Raw genomic sequence first — 17680 nt, 5'->3', positions numbered from 1 at the left:
TTGCACACGGCCTGCCCCAGACTTGCAGCAGGGCAGCAGAAGGGGGATGGGGAAGGGAGGCTGGATCTCAGGACGTGTCCCACCATCCCTTTGGGAATGTGGAGCTCCTGAGCCTGCCACGGGCTCGGCCCCACAGACAGAGGAGGGTCCTGAGCCCCTCACTGATGCAGGAGTCAGCAGCCCGTGCTGGGGACTGCGGAGCTGCCCTCCTGGTTCTGCTAAGAAAAATAAATAATAAATTTAAAAAGCTGTTTCCCCCCTCTGGCTCAGCAGAAATGTTTTCTGCTGTGTCAGAGTCTGACTCAGCAGAAAGGGGACACTGCCCTGGGGCCAGGGGCTGCCTTATCACTGCCCACAAGGCTCCTGTTTGTGCCACCCCAGTTATCAGCGCTGAGCATGGCCAGGCTGGGGCCGGCACCGTGACTCAGCACCCCGAGCCTGTGCAAACTCATCCCCCCAGTCTGTGATGGGAGAGCCCATAAACATCCCATAAACTGCAGAGAACGGGCTCCAGTGCTGGGCACGGGGGTGAGACCCCTCACTTTGACCCCGGCTCTGACCCTGGTCCTGGCCCTGATGCCAAACCTGACCCCAGTCCTGGTTCTAACCCTGGTCCTGGTTCTGACCCTGGTCCTGGTCCTGCCCCTGGTCCCAGTCCTGCCCCTGGTCCCAGTCCTGACCCTGGTCCTGGTTCTGACCCTGGTCCCGATCCTGACCCCAGTCCTAGTCCTGATCCTGGTCCTGGTTCTGACCCTGGCCCACATCTTGACCACAGTCCTGGTCCTGCCCCTGGTCCCAATCCTGTCCCTGCCCCTGGTCCTGGTCCTGCCCCTGGTCCTGATCCTGCCCCCGGTCCTGGTGCTGAGCCTGGCTCAGATCCTGCCCCTGGTCCCAGTCCTGACCCCAGTCCTGCTCCTGCCCCCGGTCCTGGTGCTGAGCCTGGCTCAGACCCTGCCCCTGGTCCCAATCCTGCCCCTGGTCCTGGTCCTGCTCCTGGTCTCAGTCCTGCTCCTGGTCCCAGTCCTGCCCCTGGTCCTGCTCCTGCCCCTGGTCTCAGAGCTCCCTCTCTGCCTGTCTCTGGCTGTGTGAGGAGGAGCCCCAGACAGACCGAGCCCTGGGCTGGGTGTAACGGGGTCAGCGGGACGTGCCCTGAGCCCACCCCAGCTCAGCTGCTGCCTGGGGCTCCCTGGCTCTGCCCGGGGCTGGTGCTGGGCACAGCTGGGCAGAAGGAGTGACGGAGCTCAGGCCAGTGCCCCTCTCTCTCACAAGCCCTGGGACCCTTGGTGGGGATGAGCCCCACGGTCGCTGTCCGGGCAGTGGGAGAGGCTCTGCCAAGGGCTGCCCCGAGGACCAGGACCAGTGCCCCACCTGGGGCAGGGGGGAGCTTCCCTCCAGCCCCAAACAGCCCCTCAGCCTCTGCAGAGGGAAATGAATAAGAGCCCGCTGGCAGGCTGGGGTCAGACGTGGAGTTGGGGCAGGTCTGCCCTCCCAAAACCAGCCCAACACGGGAACAGGTCTGGCTCTGTCCATTGCCAGCTTTAAAGGCTGGAAAGGCAGAACAAGACCCGTAAAACATGTCCTGGCCCAGCTGGTGCCGTGCCAGGAGGAGAAAAAGCCTTGCCTGACCTGGAAGCATCCTCGCACACAGAAAACTTTTTGTTAGCAAGTGCCCCAGGACTGGGAGGTCCAGGACAGCTCCGGTGGCTCCCAGACAACCTGGGGCTTTTTCTGGAGGCCTGTGGGGAAGGGATCCTTCTGCAAGGCAGCGAGGGGCAGAGGCAGCTGGGCCTGTGGCAGCTGCAGTGCTGGGAGCACTGGTGAGACCCTGGGAGCTCGCCTGGCCTGGGACAAAGGCTGCTGGAGCCTGCTGAGCGACAGCAAGGACCTCCTCTGGGGGTCTGGGGCTACCTGGCTGAGGGGCACCAGTTGTAAATGCAGGTGAGCCCGGTGGGAAGAAATGATGATGCCTGACTCAGTTCAGAGGCGGAATGATTTCTTTATTATAACTATGCTATAATACATTAATATACTATTTAAAGGAGATACTAAAACTACAAACCTACTTTTTCTAATTACCAAATGTAACTCCCAACTCTTGACCCTCTCTGAGCACCCAGTCCCAGGTGGGTTGGATTGGCCATCAGGCTGAAACAATCCTCACCAGAATCCAACTAAGCAATCACCCCAGGTAAACAATTCTCCAAACACATTCCACATGGGAAAACAAGGAGCAGAAACAGAAATTGTTTTCTCTTTCTTCTCTCTGTGCTGCTCTATGAAAAATCCTGAGAGAAAAGAGAATGTCCCTGTGACAGGTACCTGCTCTGCACCCTCTGCTGCCAGCACAGCACAGCACAGCCAGCCAGGCTTCCTCCAGCTCCTTCTCCTGCAGCAGGGCCCGGCAGTTCTGGGGATGGGGGAGCAGCCCCATGGCTGCAGGAGCAGAGGGAAGGGCTCGCTGAGGTCATTCCTGTCCCATCCTCCTGGTCCCTGTGAATCCTCCTGGGGGCACCGGGCAGGGATGGAGGAGACCCTGAACCCCCCTCCTGGTACAGCTCTCTCCTGCCTTGAGAGGAAAACAGGAAGGGAAAACTCAATGTACCCCATGGACAGGAGAGGAGAAGCTCCAGGGAGAGCTCAAAGCCCTGCCAGGGCCTGGAGGGGCTCCAGGGCTGCAGAGGGACTGGGGACAAGGATGGAGGGACAGGAGCCAGGGAATGGCTCCCACTGCCAGAGGGCAGGGCTGGGTGGGAGATTGGGAATTGGGAATTGTTCCCTGGCAGGGTGGGCAGGGCTGGGATGGAATTCCCAGATTCCCCTGGATCCCTGGCAGTGCCCAAGGCCAGGTTGGACACTGGGGCTGGAGCAGCCTGGCACAGTGGGGAGGTGTCCCTGCCATGGCTGGGGTGGCACTGATGAGGTTTAAGGTCCCTCCCAAGCCAGACCAGTGTGGGGTTCCACAGCAGAGCTGGCCCTGGTGCAATGCTGTATGGATGGAGATCTGTCCATCGTGTGTCCGTCCGTCTGTCCAGCCCCCGTGCTGACCCTGCCCGTTCCCAGCAGCCGGAGCCACAGGCCAGGCTTATCTGGGGCTGCAGCCTGGGGCTATCGGACCGGCCCTGGGGAGGGGCTCTGGGTGCCCGGGCCGATAGGGGGGAGCAGGCCCAGCCCGGCCGGGGGTCCCGGCTGATAGCCCGGGATGGGCCAGCAGCCGAGCCCCGGGGCCAGCACAGCTCCAGGGTGGGCACGGGGCTGGGCTGCGGGCACGGCTGCAAACACTGCCTGCCTCCCTTGGCCCTCCCTTCGCAGCCCACACACCGTGGCCCTGCCTTGGTGTCCTTGCCTTGGTGTCCCTGCCTCAGTGTCCCTGCCTCAGTGTCCCTGCCTCAGTGACCCTGCCTCAGTGACCCTGCCTCAGTGTCCCCTCAGTGTCCCTGCCTCAGTGTCCCCTTGGTGTCCCTGCCTCAGTGTCCCCTCAGTGTTCCTGTCTCAGTGTCCTTGCCTCAGTGTCCCCTCAGTGTTCCTGTGTCGGTGTCCCTGCCTCAGTGACCCTGCCTCAGTTTCCCTGCCTCGGTCTCCCTGCCTCGGTGTCCTCTCAGTGACCCTGCCTCAGTTTCCCTGCCTCGGTCTCCCTGCCTCGGTGTCCCCTCAGTGACCCTGCCTCGGTGTCCCTACCTCGGTGTCCCCTCAGTGTCCCTGCCTCAGTGACCCTGCCTCAGTGTCCCCTCAGTGTCCCCTCAGTGTCCCTGCCTTGGTGTCCCCTCGGTGTCCCTGCGTTAGTGACCCTGCCTCAGTGTCCCCTCAGTGTCCCCTCAATGTCCCCTCAGTGTCCCTGCCACAGTGTCCCTGCGTCAGTGTCCCTGCCTCAGTGTCCCCTCAGTGTCCCTGCCTCAGTGTCCCTGCCTCAGTGTCCCCTCAGTGTTCCCTCGGTGACCCTGCCTCAGTGACCCTGCCTCAGTGACCCTGCCTTGGTGTCCCTGCCTCAGTGTCCCCTCAGTGTCCCCGCCTCAGTGTCCCCTCACTGTCTTTGCCTCGGTGTCCCCTGCAGCCCGGGGCTCTGCTGGCAGCCACGGCCCGGGTCCCTGCTGTGCTGAGATGGAGCCCAGCAAGTCCAGGGGCAGAGCAAACCTCCAGGACAAGCCTGTCCTGAGGCAGCCTGGCTGCAGTGAGAATCTGCTTTTGCCCCTGTCTGGATGGTTTTTCCTGAGTTCTTGTGCTGAGGGATAACTCAGATGCACATTCACTAAAATTTAGCTTTCCCTCAGACATCCTGGCCCTCAGGCCTCACCTTGTGCCTCTCATCCTGTCCCCTGTCCCCTGTCCCCTGTCCCCTGCACCCTCTGCAGACCCTCAAGCCCGTGGCACTGGGCTGGCTCCAGTGCCACATCCTGCTAGGTCCCTTTGCAGGGACTCGGGGACAGGGATGGACAGACAGGGTCAGGGCAGGTCTGCTGTGCCCAGCAGGTCCTTGGGCATTTCTGCTGCATCCAGCCCCCAGCAGTGTCCCCAGGACCCACATTCCACACCCAGGAGATTGCCTATGAAACTAAAATATCGTGAAAGGCTCCAAAGAAATTAAAACATGTTTGTATGAGAAGTGAGACACGTGTTGGGATTCCTGGGGTGCTCTTGGTCCTGTGTAGGGTCAGAAGCTGGACACAATGATCCTTGCAGATTGTTTTTTAGGAAGAATTTCCCCATGGAAAGGGTGCTCAGGCCCTGGCAGGGGCTGCCCAGGGAGCTTTGCAGTGCCCATCCCTGCAGGTGTCCCCTGGAGGTGGCACTGAGTGCTCTGGGCTGGGGACAAGGTGGGCATGGGGCCCAGCTGGGACTCCCTGGGCTGGGAGGGCTTTGCCAGCCCCGGGGATTTGGGGATTCTGTCCCTTTCAGCTCAGGATATTCCATGTTTCTGTGATTACATGGCATGAAGGTCAAGCTGGAGCAGTCAGAGCAAGGGGTGCTCCACACCTCTTGGAGTCAGACCTAAACGATACCAAGGGTTAAATCTGGATCCTGAAATGAGAGAACTTTGTTAGGGGCAGAGAGGAATTCATTTAACCTCCATGGCATTTCCCCTGGTTGTTACAGCAGAGAAACAAATAGAATGTCATTGTGTTGAAAGCAGAGTGCCTGGGGCTGAAGGAGACATCTCCTGGTGGGGATGGCATCCAGCTCTGCTCTACAATTCCAGCCTGCCTGGGGTCTCCACTGTGGAGCCCCCACCTCTGCTGCCTGTGGTGTCTCCCACGATCCCTCTCCCTGCTCAGGAAAAAACTGCATTGCCAGAAATTCTTTTCCACCATGTTTGGGCAACAGCCAGTCCCAGCCAGGGGCAGTTGTACAAACTGTGCTGATTCAGACACACTCATTCTGCATTTCCCTGGATTCATCACTGACCCCATCCTGCATGGGCTTAGAGCACCTGCTCTGCCCCTTTCCCTAAGTCTGGGAGCATCCGGCTTTGCTCTGCTGCTCTGGGCACCCTGTGCCAGGGCCTGCCCACCCTGCCAGGGAACAATTCCCAAATCCCAGTCTCCCACCCAGCCCTGCCCTCTGGCAGTGGGAGCCATTCCCTGGCTCCTGTCCCTCCACCCTTGTCCCCAGCCCCTCTCTGGTTTTCCAGGGGTTCCTGACATCCCCTGCTGCCCCGAGCTCCATCCTGAAGCCACCCCTTACCGGGGTGCAGCAGCAGTGGTGCAGTGGTGGGAAATCACCTCTGCCCTCCCAGCCAGTGCAGACTAGCCGCAGCCAAAGGGGCCAGTGGGGCAGGATGGCTGGAGCTGGTGTGTGCATTCAGAGTGGCTGCAAAAGGCCACTGCCATGACACACAGTCCCCAGGCACAGGAACAAGACCCTAATCCGATTAAGGGGCTGATTCACCTGCTGTTATTCCTTTGCTGTTGTGCCCATCTGAAGGGATTTGAGGTTAAAGAGCTGCTGTGGGGATAAAACCAGCCATTAGAGGGATCAGTACAGGAGAGCAGCATGGAGTGGGCCTGGCTGAAAGGAAATTACTTCTGCCTCTCTTCCTCCTGTTTCCTCTGCCTTCCTCCTTCCCCCTCAGCTCTTTATGGCCATCATTAACCATCCATGAAAAGCCATCTTGCTCCCACACCAGTAAAACCAGCCCCTGATGGGTCACAGGTGGGTCCAGGCTTCTCACCACGAGCTGTGCCTCTGCTTGTTTCAACAGGCTCCAGAAACCCAGCATTTACTAACCCCACTTAAAAAATAACATTAATGCTGCAGTTAACGCTCCTGTCCAGCTCTGTGTTTGATGTTGCCCTGCCTGTCCCAGGCTCACCCTCCTGCTGCCCCTCCCTGAGCTTTTCCCTGCTGCTGGTTCAGATGCAGCAGAAAAGCATCATTATCTTTTCCCTTTTAAAGCTCGGCCTTGCAGAGCTGAAGATGAATCTCCTATCAGAGATGAGTGCATTGCTAAGAAGAGCCCCAGATGCAGCCTGAGTTTTAATTTCAATGCCAGGAATTCAGGCTGCAGAGAAGGAATAAATGCAGAGGCCACTGGGGCCGTTCATTGTCATCCCCAGCTGGGCGAGCAGCTGCTGGCTCAGGGGTGGGAATGCCTGCCTGGGAATTCAGGGCTGCACGTATTCCATCGCACTCCTTGAGCTCCGTAGGGTGAATTTGGACAGCCTCTGGGGCCCGCAGATCTCCTGCGAAGCACGGGTGTGCTGTGCAGGTGAGGAGCTCGGCCGGCCGATACCTTTATCTGCCGCGCACAGCCCCGCTGCTGCCCGGCTATCAGAGCCTGCCGGGCTGCCCGGGGCCTCTCCCAGCCGGCCACAGAACAAATCAATAATGCCTCCCAGAGCCCAGGGGCGAGGAGCTGCAGGGGACTGCAGCTGTGAGTGCCCAAGGGGGCCACGGTGACCGGCCGTGCCACCGTGTCTGCCTGAGATCACACAGTGCCACACTGGTGCAGCTGGGAGAGACCTTCAACCTCATCAGTGCCACCCCTGCCACGCCAGGGACAGCCTCCACTGTGCCAGGCTGCTCCAGCCCCAGTGTCCAACCTGGTCTTGGGCACTGCCAGGGATCCAGGGGAATCTGGGAATTCCATCCCAGCCCTGCCCACCCTGCCAGGGAACAATTCCCAATTCCCAATTCCCAATCTCCCACCCAGCCCTGCCCTCTGGCAGTGGGAGCCATTTCCCCTTGTTCTATTCTACCCTCCCCATGTAAGAAGTCCCTCTCCAGCCTTCCCAGATCAATGCACCAGTATCAGTCTGTAACTGGAAGATTTCAGGGTTCTGGATGAGAATTCTTAAACTGCCCAGTCAGACCCAAACCACAGATGTGAAGAGTCTGGGAATGGTTTGGGTTAGATAATGCCCAGTTCCAGCTCCCTGCACTGGGCAGGGACACATTCTGCCAGAGCAGGGTGCTCCAAGCCCCATCCTGCCTGGCCTGGAACAATTCCATGTCCGTGGCTGTGTCTGGATGCCTGACACCTCCAGCATCCTGGCTTTGCCTGTGTGAGCACAGGGGCACAGCTGCACTGGAGGCCTGGAAACCAGGAAAACACCAGTGCAGGTGTCAGCCAGAGTCAGAGAATGGCCCGTAGCCAGACCTCGACCTGGTGGGAATGGGTGCTGCTGATGGGGCTGTGACAGGGCAGGGTCCTGCTGTCCTTGTGCAAGGCCGTGCATTCCAGCAGGGAGAGAGCCCTGGAGGGCTCACACCGGACAGAGCAGAGCAGAGGAGCCTGCTCACAGCTGCAGCCCACCCTGGCATCCCACACAGGTGATCCTGGGAACCTGGAGCTGAGGAGGTGACCTCTGCTTCACCAACACCGTCCCTGCAAGTGTCCAAGGCCAGGCAGGGAGAGTGGAAGGTGTCCCTGCCATGGCAGGAGGTGGAACAAGATGAGCTTTGAAGTCCTTTCCAACCCAGAGAGTTCTAAAGCACCTCTCGGAGGGGTCTGTGCCCGTTCAGGGAGGGGTGCAGTGTCCATGCCTGCGGTGAGCAGGCAGCCAGGGCTGAAGGAGGGAGAGATAAGAGGGTCCTGTGTCCTGGCCTGGCCTGTTAAGGGGCTTGCAGGGCTCTCCTTGGAGACCACACCTCACTGCAGAGTGACCACAGCATGGGGACCCCCGGGGGGACCCCCGCCCGTCCCAGCCAATGGCCCCCGCTGGGCAGGGCTGGCCCAGGGGATAAAAGCCGGCCCAGGCTCGGGCTCAGCTCAGCCCCGTGCCCTCCTGCAGCCCAGCAGAGCCGCCACCATGGTGCACTGGTCAGCCGAGGAGAAGCAGCTCATCGCCAGCGTCTGGGGCAGGGTCAGCGTGGAGGAGTGCGGCGCCGAGGCCCTGGCCAGGTGGGTGCAGCCCCGGCCCTGCCCGGGCACCTGCGGGCAGAGCGCGGCGCTCAGGGCGCTCTCGCTGCCTCTGTCTCTCCCCAGGCTGCTGATCGTCTACCCCTGGACCCAGAGGTTCTTCTCGGACTTCGGGAACCTGTCCAGCCCCACGGCCATCGTCGGCAACCCCAAGGTGCGCGCCCACGGCAAGAAGGTGCTCACCTCCTTCGGGGAAGCCATCAAGAACCTGGACAACCTCAAGGGCACCTACTCCAAGCTGTCCGAGCTGCACTGCGACAAGCTGCACGTGGACCCCGAGAACTTCAGGGTGAGCTCTCCTTGGAGCTTTATGCTCTGTCCCTCCTTTCTCGGAGCATCTCAGTGCCTGGGGGTTTCCAACAGGCATCAGTAACTTGTATTTTAGCTACCAAACAGGGCATGGCTGACCGGAGTGGACAAACACAGGGAGATTCTCTAAAAGTCTGGGGGCTTGTGCAGGCATGGCTGGAGAAAAGGAGGAGGATGTTGGCCTCTGCTTCAGCCTCTGTTTAAGCCTGGCTTTGGGGATGTAGAAGGTGAACCTTGCACTGACCCTCAGCTGAAGTAGGTGTGGGGTTTCACAGCAGAAAAAGGAGAGGCAGAAAAATGTGTAGTGGCTGGAAAATGTGAGAGGGAGCAGAGATGGGGCAGGTGGGCACTCATGCCCACAGCCGGCACAGGGCTCTTGTCCTGCAGCTGGCAGACCTTCCCTGGGCCACTGGGGAGCTGGGGTCCCTGTCCTGGGTGCTGTGCAGGGCGAGGGGGTGCCCAGCACTCTGCTGACCTGATTTCCCTCTTGCCTTCCCCTCTGCAGCTCCTGGGTGACATCCTGGTCGTCGTCCTGGCCGCCCACTTCACCAAGGACTTCACCCCTGCCTGCCAGGCCACGTGGCAGAAGCTGGTCGGGGTGGTGGCCCACGCCCTGGCCCGCAAGTACCACTGAGGCTTTGAGAGGCACCTGTGTCTGTAACGGGCAATAAAAACCACCTTTTCTGGGATTCTTTGTGTTCTGTGTCTCTGTGGCTGCCTGTGGACCCTGCGCCTCTCCTGCTGGGGTGTTTGCAAGGATATAAATTCACAGAGATTCACTGATCAGGCAGAAATTTACCCCTCCATAGTTTGCTACTGAGGTATTAAGTTGATCAAAAGCATTTTCTGCATCAGTGATAAAAACTGGTGCATATTGGCCAGAGTTTGATATCTGAAATGTGTGAGATCCCAAGAGCAGGGGATGAGGGCAGCTCTCACACAGGATGGGTTAGAGCCCTTTTTTGCTCATTTTGGTTTAATGGAAGCACATCTTTTCACTGCAGTTGAAAGATTCTGTGTAAGCATCACAGTTGCAGCAATGGTTTTTCAGGACCCACCTAAAAAGCAACAAGGAGGGACATGTTGGTGTCTCACAGTGATGAAACCCTTGTTTTGCATGATTTAGGAATAAATGTTCTGCCTTTCTCCTGATAGAGCAGGGATGTGCACTTCAGCCCTCTATCCTGCGCAGCCAGGCAGGCAAAGGCCCAGCCCTGCCAGCAGCACCGAGGGGCTGGGGGAAAAGAATTAGGGAAAAAAGCCCAAAATCTGAATCCAGCTTCCCTGCAGCACAGCTTCTCCTCTCACCCTTTCAGCAAAGGGGCATTTTGGCAGGATTGCAGGAGGTGAGGGCATTCTCCACGTCCTGCTCCAGCCCAGAGCTGTGGCATTTTCCAGCATGCAGGGCTGGATGGGGGTGCAGCCTGCAGCACCCCAGGCCTGGGGCTGTCCAGGGCTGGGTCAGCTCCCAGGGTGGTGGCCGGGGACCTCAGCAGGGACTTTCCACCTCAGTGAATGGTCTCATGGGGGTCATTCTGCTGCTCCTCTCCTCTGGGCCCGTCCCAGCGGTGCGGTGGAGCACGTGCTGCTCTCTGACCAGCACCCACACAGCCCTGTGGTCCAGGGCTAGGGCCAGGGACAAGGGTGCGGTGCCTGTGTCACACAGCCAGCGTGTCCCACTCTCCCAGGGACAGCTGTCCCCCTCTGGGGTGACAGAGCAACGTCACAGCTACCGCCAGCCCACCTGGCCCAAAAACAGGTCAGGGGAGTACAGGAGAGCCCTGGATGCAGTATGCCCCTGGATGCAGGATGCCGCTGGATCCCTGGCAGTGCCCAGGGCCAGGCTGGACACTGGGGCTGGAGCAGCCTGGGACAGTGGGAGGTGTCCCTGCCATGGCAGGGGTGGCACTGGGTGGGCTGTGAGGTCCCTCCCAAAGCAAACCTTCTGGGATTTTAAAATAGGAGCAAAGATAACCTCAGGGCCTGCTGGCTTAAGACACAAGGCCCTGCGCTCTCTGGAGGAGCGTGGAGGCTGGCGTGGCTCCAGAGCAGAGCTGGGCACAGATGCCACTGCTGCTGATAAGGGCTCTGTAAAGTTTGGCGGGGACACTGCTGCAATCAGGGACCAAGGAGCTCTGCTTGGGGCAGGAGGGCCCTCGCTGGAGCTGCCTTTGGCCCTCTAAAGGAGACAAAGTTCTTGTCCATGGAAGGGGGCAAGTGTGTGGCCAAGACCTGGACCAGTAGAAGGTTCCCTGCTTATGGTAGGGGAGATGAAATGAGATGTTCTGAAGATCCCTTCCAACTTTAACCATTCCATGATCTCGTGGTTCCAGGAGTTCAGAGATTTTCCACCCACACCAAAGGGAACGTCCCTGGAAGGATGCTGGAAGAAAGGGTCCTGAGCGTAGTGAAATCCATCCCAGGCTGAGAGCAGAGCTGCCTCTCCTCTGGGAACCAGCTGGGAAGAAGCTGTCAGGTGTTGCTGGGCTTGCCCTGGGGAAAGGAGATCTCCCTTTGACTCTGCAGACACAATGAGAGCTAGAGGAATTGTCCCTGCTCAGCACATGGGGATGAACATTTCCCCTCCCAGCCTGTGTCCCAGAGAGCTCCCTGAGCAGGCACTCCCTGAGCCCCCGAATCTCCTAGCCAGGCTGCTGCCCCCAAGGCAGACAGCAGGGGATTTTCAAGCACGCTGAGAATTATCAATTTCTTATAAAATCGAATGGAGCACCAGGGTGAGCCCAAGGCTGGACTGTCTGGGCTGTGCTTGCCTTTGGTTCTTGCCAGGTCTCACAGGGTCCAGGACTGCTCAGAGCTGCTGCAGTCCTGGCCAGGCTCACCCTGCCATCCTCACAGGCACCTGGGGGCTGTGTCTGCCTCCCTGGGACCTTGTGCCACTGACGGTGCTGTGGACCAGTGGCCCTGCTGCAAACAGCCTCTGGGCCAGCCCAGCACAGCAGAGTGCCTTCAGATTTATCCACGGCTCAATAATCTTCACATTTAGAAGCCCTTGGAATTCTTTCTCTGGGAGTTTAAACTGATGTTTTAGCTTCTGCCAGCTGGTGAGCGCCCTGGGCACAGACGCAGCTGCTGGAGAGGCTCTGGGTGCCCAGGGAGGCTGTGGCTGCCCCGGCAGTGCCCAGGGCCGGGTGGAGCAGCTGGGACACTGGAAGGTGTCCCTGCCCATGGCAGGGGTGGCACTGGATGGGCTTTAAGGTGCCTCCGGACACAGACTGGGATTCCATAATTCCGTGCAAAGCGCCGTGAAGGATTCTCTTGGCAGGAGGGGGTGTTCCCCAGCAGGGACACAGCCCTGGAAGCCCCAGCGGGCCGGCAGCTCCACCTGTGCTCAGGGCTGAGGTGATGCTTGTCCCTGCACAGACAGAGGGGGGAAAGGGCCTCTCTCCCCCTTGGACAGCTTCCAAACCCACTATCTCCCCTCGTGCAGCCCCGCTCCCTCCCCAGCCCCAGGCAGTGAACCGTGGCTGAGATTAGCCCGAGCCGTGTATAAAAATCCCTGGGGCGGCCTCGGGAGCCACGTCCTCGGCATCGTTCAGGGAAGCCCGGGAACTCTCTGCCGGCACCATGGTGAACTGGACAGCCGAGGAGAAGCAGCTCATCACCGGCCTCTGGGGCAAGGTCAACGTGGCCGAGTGCGGCGCCGAGGCCCTGGCCAGGTGGGTGCAGCCCCAGCCCTGCCCGGGCACCTGTGGTGGAACCACTCCTGTCGCTGGAACATCGACGTCTCTGTGTCTGTCTGTGTCCCTCCACCTCTCCCCAGGCTGCTGATCGTCTACCCTTGGACCCAGAGGTTCTTCGCCTCCTTCGGGAACCTGTCCAGCCCCACGGCCGTCATCGGCAACCCCATGGTCCGTGCCCACGGCAAGAAGGTGCTCACCTCCTTCGGGGAAGCCATCAAGAACCTGGACAGCATCAAGAAATGCTTTGCTCAGCTGAGCAAACTCCACTGCGACAAGCTGCACGTGGACCCCGAGAACTTCAGGGTGAGCCACGCTCAGCTCCAGCCTGGGCTGGGCAGAGGGGCTGGGCTCTGGAGGGGCTTCAGGGGTCTCAGAGGGGTCTGCCAGTCACTGAGACCTCGAGAGAAGCCCTGGGGCTGCCTGAGAGCCCGTGGAGGCTAGGAGCAGTGGAGGGAAGGGACAGTCACGTTCGGGGGGAACAGAGAGGAGTTATGGGGCTGGGACCTGTGAGGGGAGGCAGCCAGGCAGGTGAGGAGAGCGGGCAGAGATGCACAGACTGTGTGTCCTGGTCAGCAGAAATACCCTGGAGCAGCCAGAAGGGAAGAGCTGACGCGGGCTTTAGAGGGAAGGGCTGAGCTGGGCTGTGAGGCAGTGGTTGAACCAGAAGGGAAAAAAGCACAGCCACTGTGGCAGGAGGGCTCTGAGCCCAGGGACAGCCAGGGCGGGAGGGATGGGAAGGGAAGGGAAGGGAAGGGAAGGGAAGGGAAGGGAAGGGAAGGGAAGGGAAGGGAAGGGAAGGGAAGGGAAGGGAAGGGAAGGGAAGGGAAGGGAAGGGAAGGGAAGGGAAGGGAAGGGAAGGGAAGGGGTAAAGCCAGTAGAGAACGAGGGAGGACAGTGCAGAGCAGGCACAGGAAGGTGCTGGGGAGGATCCTGCACACCCAGGGGTCCCGGGGTGTGCCAGACCCCGAGCTGTGCCTGGGGCCAGCACAAATCTGCTCCTTGCTGTGCTCTGAGCTCACAGAGGGGACAGTGGGGAGGGCTGGGAGGGGAGCGGGGGCAGCACCAGTGACAGCTTCTGCTCCCTCCCTGCCAGCTCCTGGGTGACATCCTCATCGTCGTCCTGGCCGGCCACTTCGGCAAGGAATTCACCCCCGCCTGCCAGGCTGCCTGGCAGAAGATGGTCCGTGTGGTGGCCCACGCGCTGGCCCACGAGTACCACTGAGCCCCCTGGGAGCCTGCCTGCCTGGAGACACTCCTGGGGAATCTCCTCGGGTCCTGCTGGGCTCCAGTCACACAATAAACCAGCTGCTCCAGCCACCAGGAGATGTCTGGCTCTTTGTGGGAACGGGGAGGGAGGGACAGGGGGCTGGGGGAGGAAATGCTCACAAACGTGGGATAAAATGAGCCACAATCTCCTTCACGCAAGTGAAACTCATCCAAGACGGAGATCCCAGGGCAGTGTTCTGGACTAAACCCAAATAAACACCACAAAATACAAACAGGAACGCCCTGTCACTTTTTGGAGACATCAGGTGACACTGCTTGGTTTAATGTTTGAAGACTTTCACAGAGTGAGCAGAGAAGAACAGTGCAAAAATGTGCACTGGGAGAAGTGACAGGGAGATTGGGGCCATGGCTTGTAACTTCCTGCATGTGGGGCTTTGTTGGCTTGGGGTTTTATTGAAAGCCATTGTCATTCTTAGATTAGCAAAGACTGTACCAGACACAGCCCTCAAGAATCGGTTGGATGGGACTTGGAAAAAATCTGGAACAGTGGAAGGTGTCTGTGTCTATGGCAGGGGATGGACTGGATGAGATTTCAGGTCCCTTGCAGCCCAGCCCAGTCTGGGGTTCTGTGACCCATCAAACACCACAGTGCTGCTTGCAGAGGGAACAGTGCCACCCCAGCCTGGCCAGGGTCCTTGGCTGAGCCCCTCCTGCAGTGAGCAGAACAAGCACAAACACTTTGCTCCAAGGTCATCCAGACCCCAGCAGGGCATCCCCGTGCCCCATGAGTCCCCTGCACCCCAGTCCCACCTTCAGCTGGGCACAGGGGCAGAAGGGCAGCCCCAGGAGACCCAGCTGCCTCTCCCCCTTCTCAGGACTGATCCTCTGGCTGCTGAGCCCCTGTCAGGCTGCACATCTGTGCAGATGTTTTTTCTTCCTGGAAAGGGTGCTCAGGCCCTGGCAGGGGCTGCCCAGGGAGCTTTGCAGTGCCCATCCCTGCAGGTGTCCCCTGGAGGTGGCACTGAGTGCTCTGGGCTGGGGACAAGGTGGGCATGGGGCCCAGCTGGGACTCCCTGGGCTGGGAGGGCTTTGCCAGCCCCAGGGATTTGGGGATTCTGTGGGATCCCAGTAATCCCAGTGTTCCCAGCTCTCCTCATGCCCTGTGAGCCAACAGGGAGCTGGTTTCCCTGGCTTATAACATCTCCTTTCCAGCCCTGCCTGAGCTTTGCCGAGAGGTTCTTTGGGACGGGAGCTCCCTCTTGGCTGCGAGGCCTTGCCGTGGTTTTAGCCGTGTCATCCTGAAGTGAATCAAACTCCTGAAGAGCCGATGGGAAGCAGAGGGACAGGCCCTGCAGGGAGAGGAGGAGGAGAAGCTGGTGCGTTCAGAGGGAGAACCCCGAGTGCCGCTCCAGCCTCAGGGGCTGGCTCCAAGGGGCAGCAGCCTGGCAGCCCCCGGGGCGCCGCTGCAGAACCCGTGTGGGACCTCGCCGGGAGATAAGGGCACCAGCAGGGTGGAAATCAGGCCGGGCAGGGCGGCTGGCCGCCGAGCCCACGCCGGAGCCGGGCAGCTTGCCCTGGGCCCCACCCTGAGCCGGGTCCCCTCCCGGTGCCACGGGCCCCGCCAATGCCGGGGTGTCCCGGGCAGAGGAGGGGCCCCGCGCGGGGATAAAAGCGGGGCCGGGCAGCGGCTCCCCAGCGTGCGATCCCTCGGGAGCAGAGCCCAGAGTTCCTCCGTGCCGACACGCAGCCCTCCTGCCGACACCATGGTGCAGTGGACAGCTGAGGAGAAGCAGCTCATCACCGGCCTCTGGGGCAAGGTCAACGTGGCCGAGTGCGGCGGCGAGGCCCTGGCCAGGTGGGTGCAGCCCCGGCCCTGCCCGGGCACCTGCGGGGAACCACTGCAGCCACGGGAGCGCTGACCTGACTCTGTCTGTCTGTCTGTCTGTCCCCAGGCTGCTGATCGTCTACCCCTGGACCCAGAGGTTCTTCGCCTCCTTCGGGAACCTGTCCAGCCCCACCGCCGTCCTTGGCAACCCCAAGGTGCAAGCCCACGGCAAGAAGGTGCTCACCTCCTTCGGGGAAGCCGTCAAGAACCTGGACAGCATCAAGAACACCTTTTCCCAGCTGTCCGAGCTGCACTGCGACAAGCTGCACGTGGACCCTGAGAACTTCAGGGTGAGTCCTGCCCTGAGCTGCCCTCCCCAGTGCAGGGTGTCCCCGAGCCTGGTCCCCACCAGGAGGGGGATTTGCCCAGCTGGGCAGTGCGGGAGGAAGAGGGGCTGGGTGGCATGAGCGGGAGGTGCAGGGGACAGAGAGGGAAGGGACCCGTGCAGCCTGGGGAGGAGGCACCACACGGGCTGAGAGGTGGCAGTGGCTGTGGGCAGCGGGCAGGGCAGGGGAGGACGTGGTTCCACTGAGGGAATAAGTGAGAGCAGGTGTTGAGCAGGAAGAGGCTGGAGCCAAGGGGGAAGAGAAGGAGCTAGAGCAAAGTTTGGCACAGAGGAGAAGAGAGAGATGAGTGAGGAGCCAGAGATGGCAGCTGGAATGCCAAAAGGAAAAGAGTATCTACAGAGAGACAACTTTGCTGAGTGTCTCAGTGGGGAATTAACCCCACCCTTTGACCCTGGGCTGGGGCTGGCAGAAGTGCCCCTGTGTCAGCATGAGCTCCTTGTTTGTGCTCTGCGGGGTTGACTGGCTCCTGCTGTGCTGGGAGCTCGGCTGGGTCTTCTGCTGGAGACAAACTCCAAGACAAAGCCAGAAGGGACAAAGAAGAACTTACTCTAAAAGACTCTAGAGAATTTCTGCTTACTCTTCCCACATAGCAGCAGAACCTGAACCTTCAGAGTGCGAGCAGAGACCAGGTTTAAGGCGCACCTTAGAAAGGACCTGGGGGAGGTTTTTAAGACTGCAGATTTCCTGGAGGCTTCCCTGGGTGCAGTGCGAGTGGGGCTGGATGGGGCACTGCTAACCCGAGGCTGCTCCTGTCCCCACAGCTCCTGGGTGACATCCTGGTCGTCGTCCTGGCCGGCCACTTCGGCAAGGACTTCACTCCCGACTGCCAGGCTGCCTGGCAGAAGCTGGTGCGCGTGGTTGCCCACGCCCTGGCCCGCAAGTACCACTGAGGAGCCGCAGGAGCGCCCGGCAGCGCCCGCACCCGCTGCCGTCCGAGCCCACCGCTTCTGACAGCCAAATAAAGCTCGTGCTGTGAAGCCTGCCCGTGTCTGTGTGTCCCTGAGGGCGTGGGGGGCTTGGGGGCACGGCTGCCTGGGCGGGCAGCTCCGGGAGGGGGTCACAGGAAATGCCCCCAGCCTTTGCTCTAGGTGGCTGCGTGGGACTTGCCTCTGGAAGTTGTGCTTTCAGGATTTTGGGTTGATCGAGTCCTGCCCTCCCAGGGTCACGCCGGGGGCTTTGCACAGCGAAACTACTCAGAATTTTACTGCAAAACCTGCATGTCTCTCTTAGACAAGGGAAACTGAGAGCATTCATATTTTCTGGGGGGGAGGATAAACAAATTGAAGACTTTAATCTACCCTGGCTCATCCCTGGTGTAAAACCTACCCAAAATCAGCTGAGTCACACGGACCCAGCAGCAGCTGGGTGGGGGCAGGTTTTAGATAAACATTTTGCTATCAAGGCCTGAGCAGACTTTGTTTATTCACATCCCTCCCACCCTGGCCGCCCACTCTGCACTGATGGGGGGGCGATCCTGCCGAGAGCAGAGACTTAATTTCCTGGATGGGAGTTTTGGGTGGGTCTAGGTGTCTGCAGAGCAGGACTCTTTCGGGTAGGGTTTGTTCTTGGCTTGGGAAGCACATCTGAACGGAGCATGACAAGGCAAAAGTGATGCTTGGCTGAAAGGAAGGGAAAATATTGGGTAAAGCTATTCACACCAGGACTTCTGGCAGCTGGGTTGTGCCATGTTCTGTCTCTGCCTCACCCACATCTCTGGGCACTCCCTCTCTGCCCCTGACCCACAGGAAGGTGTTAGAAGCCCCCGTGACCCATAAATGCCCTTTCTCAGTCACGACACCCAAAGAAAGAGGCATTTTGCTCCTGCTGGCAAGGTACACACTGAGCAGGAGAGGAGATG

At 60.0% G+C, this 17680-nt stretch overlaps 3 protein-coding genes across 7 annotated transcripts; all 3 read left to right on the top strand.

Annotated features, from left to right (window-relative positions):
- Positions 1 to 187: 187 nt before the first annotated feature.
- LOC146768873 (hemoglobin subunit rho) lies at positions 188 to 9351 on the top strand. 5 transcript variants are annotated; one of them, XM_085587993.1, is made up of 5 exons: positions 1718 to 1938; positions 6388 to 6700; positions 8226 to 8335; positions 8420 to 8642; positions 9168 to 9351. In XM_085587993.1, the coding sequence occupies exons 3-5, from the start codon at positions 8244 to 8246 to the stop codon at positions 9294 to 9296; spliced, it is 444 nt and encodes a 147-aa protein (XP_085444119.1). In that variant the 5' UTR covers positions 1718 to 1938; positions 6388 to 6700; positions 8226 to 8243; the 3' UTR covers positions 9297 to 9351. The 5 variants fall into 5 exon arrangements, with proteins under 5 accessions (XP_085444126.1, XP_085444119.1, XP_085444114.1 ...); XM_085588000.1 differs by lacking the exons at positions 1718 to 1938; positions 6388 to 6700 and adding an exon at positions 188 to 528; XM_085587988.1 differs by lacking the exon at positions 6388 to 6700.
- Positions 9352 to 12199: 2848 nt separating this feature from the next.
- On the top strand, positions 12200 to 13683 carry LOC146768872 (hemoglobin subunit beta-like). Its single transcript, XM_085588011.1, has 3 exons — positions 12200 to 12339; positions 12444 to 12666; positions 13457 to 13683. The coding sequence occupies exons 1-3, from the start codon at positions 12248 to 12250 to the stop codon at positions 13583 to 13585; spliced, it is 444 nt and encodes a 147-aa protein (XP_085444137.1). The 5' UTR covers positions 12200 to 12247; the 3' UTR covers positions 13586 to 13683.
- A 1601-nt stretch (positions 13684 to 15284) lies between these two features.
- LOC146768871 (hemoglobin subunit beta) lies at positions 15285 to 16804 on the top strand. The gene is made up of 3 exons (XM_085588007.1): positions 15285 to 15445; positions 15543 to 15765; positions 16584 to 16804. The coding sequence occupies exons 1-3, from the start codon at positions 15354 to 15356 to the stop codon at positions 16710 to 16712; spliced, it is 444 nt and encodes a 147-aa protein (XP_085444133.1). The 5' UTR covers positions 15285 to 15353; the 3' UTR covers positions 16713 to 16804.
- Positions 16805 to 17680: the final 876 nt, after the last annotated feature.

This window comes from Lonchura striata, chromosome 1 (assembly GCF_050655825.1).
Source record: "Lonchura striata isolate lonStrDom1 chromosome 1, ASM5065582v1, whole genome shotgun sequence".
NCBI classification, from domain to species: domain Eukaryota; kingdom Metazoa; phylum Chordata; class Aves; order Passeriformes; family Estrildidae; genus Lonchura; species Lonchura striata.
The sequence above is the reverse complement of the archived record's forward strand: the minus strand, read 5'-3'. Positions and strand labels throughout refer to the sequence as shown.

Bases quoted from the DNA above. Each gene is read 5' to 3' on its own strand.
- LOC146768873 (XM_085587983.1), top strand. From the start codon at position 6,091: ATGAAAAGCCATCTTGCTCCCACACCAGTAAAACCAGCCCCTGATGGG. The intron at 8,336-8,419 runs GTGGGTGCAGCC...GTCTCTCCCCAG, and splicing joins GGCGCCGAGGCCCTGGCCAG to GCTGCTGATCGTCTACCCCT. The intron at 8,643-9,167 runs GTGAGCTCTCCT...TCCCCTCTGCAG, and splicing joins TGGACCCCGAGAACTTCAGG to CTCCTGGGTGACATCCTGGT.
- LOC146768872 (XM_085588011.1), top strand. From the start codon at position 12,248: ATGGTGAACTGGACAGCCGAGGAGAAGCAGCTCATCACCGGCCTCTGG. The intron at 12,340-12,443 runs GTGGGTGCAGCC...ACCTCTCCCCAG, and splicing joins GGCGCCGAGGCCCTGGCCAG to GCTGCTGATCGTCTACCCTT. The intron at 12,667-13,456 runs GTGAGCCACGCT...CCTCCCTGCCAG, and splicing joins TGGACCCCGAGAACTTCAGG to CTCCTGGGTGACATCCTCAT.
- LOC146768871 (XM_085588007.1), top strand. From the start codon at position 15,354: ATGGTGCAGTGGACAGCTGAGGAGAAGCAGCTCATCACCGGCCTCTGG. The intron at 15,446-15,542 runs GTGGGTGCAGCC...GTCTGTCCCCAG, and splicing joins GGCGGCGAGGCCCTGGCCAG to GCTGCTGATCGTCTACCCCT. The intron at 15,766-16,583 runs GTGAGTCCTGCC...CTGTCCCCACAG, and splicing joins TGGACCCTGAGAACTTCAGG to CTCCTGGGTGACATCCTGGT.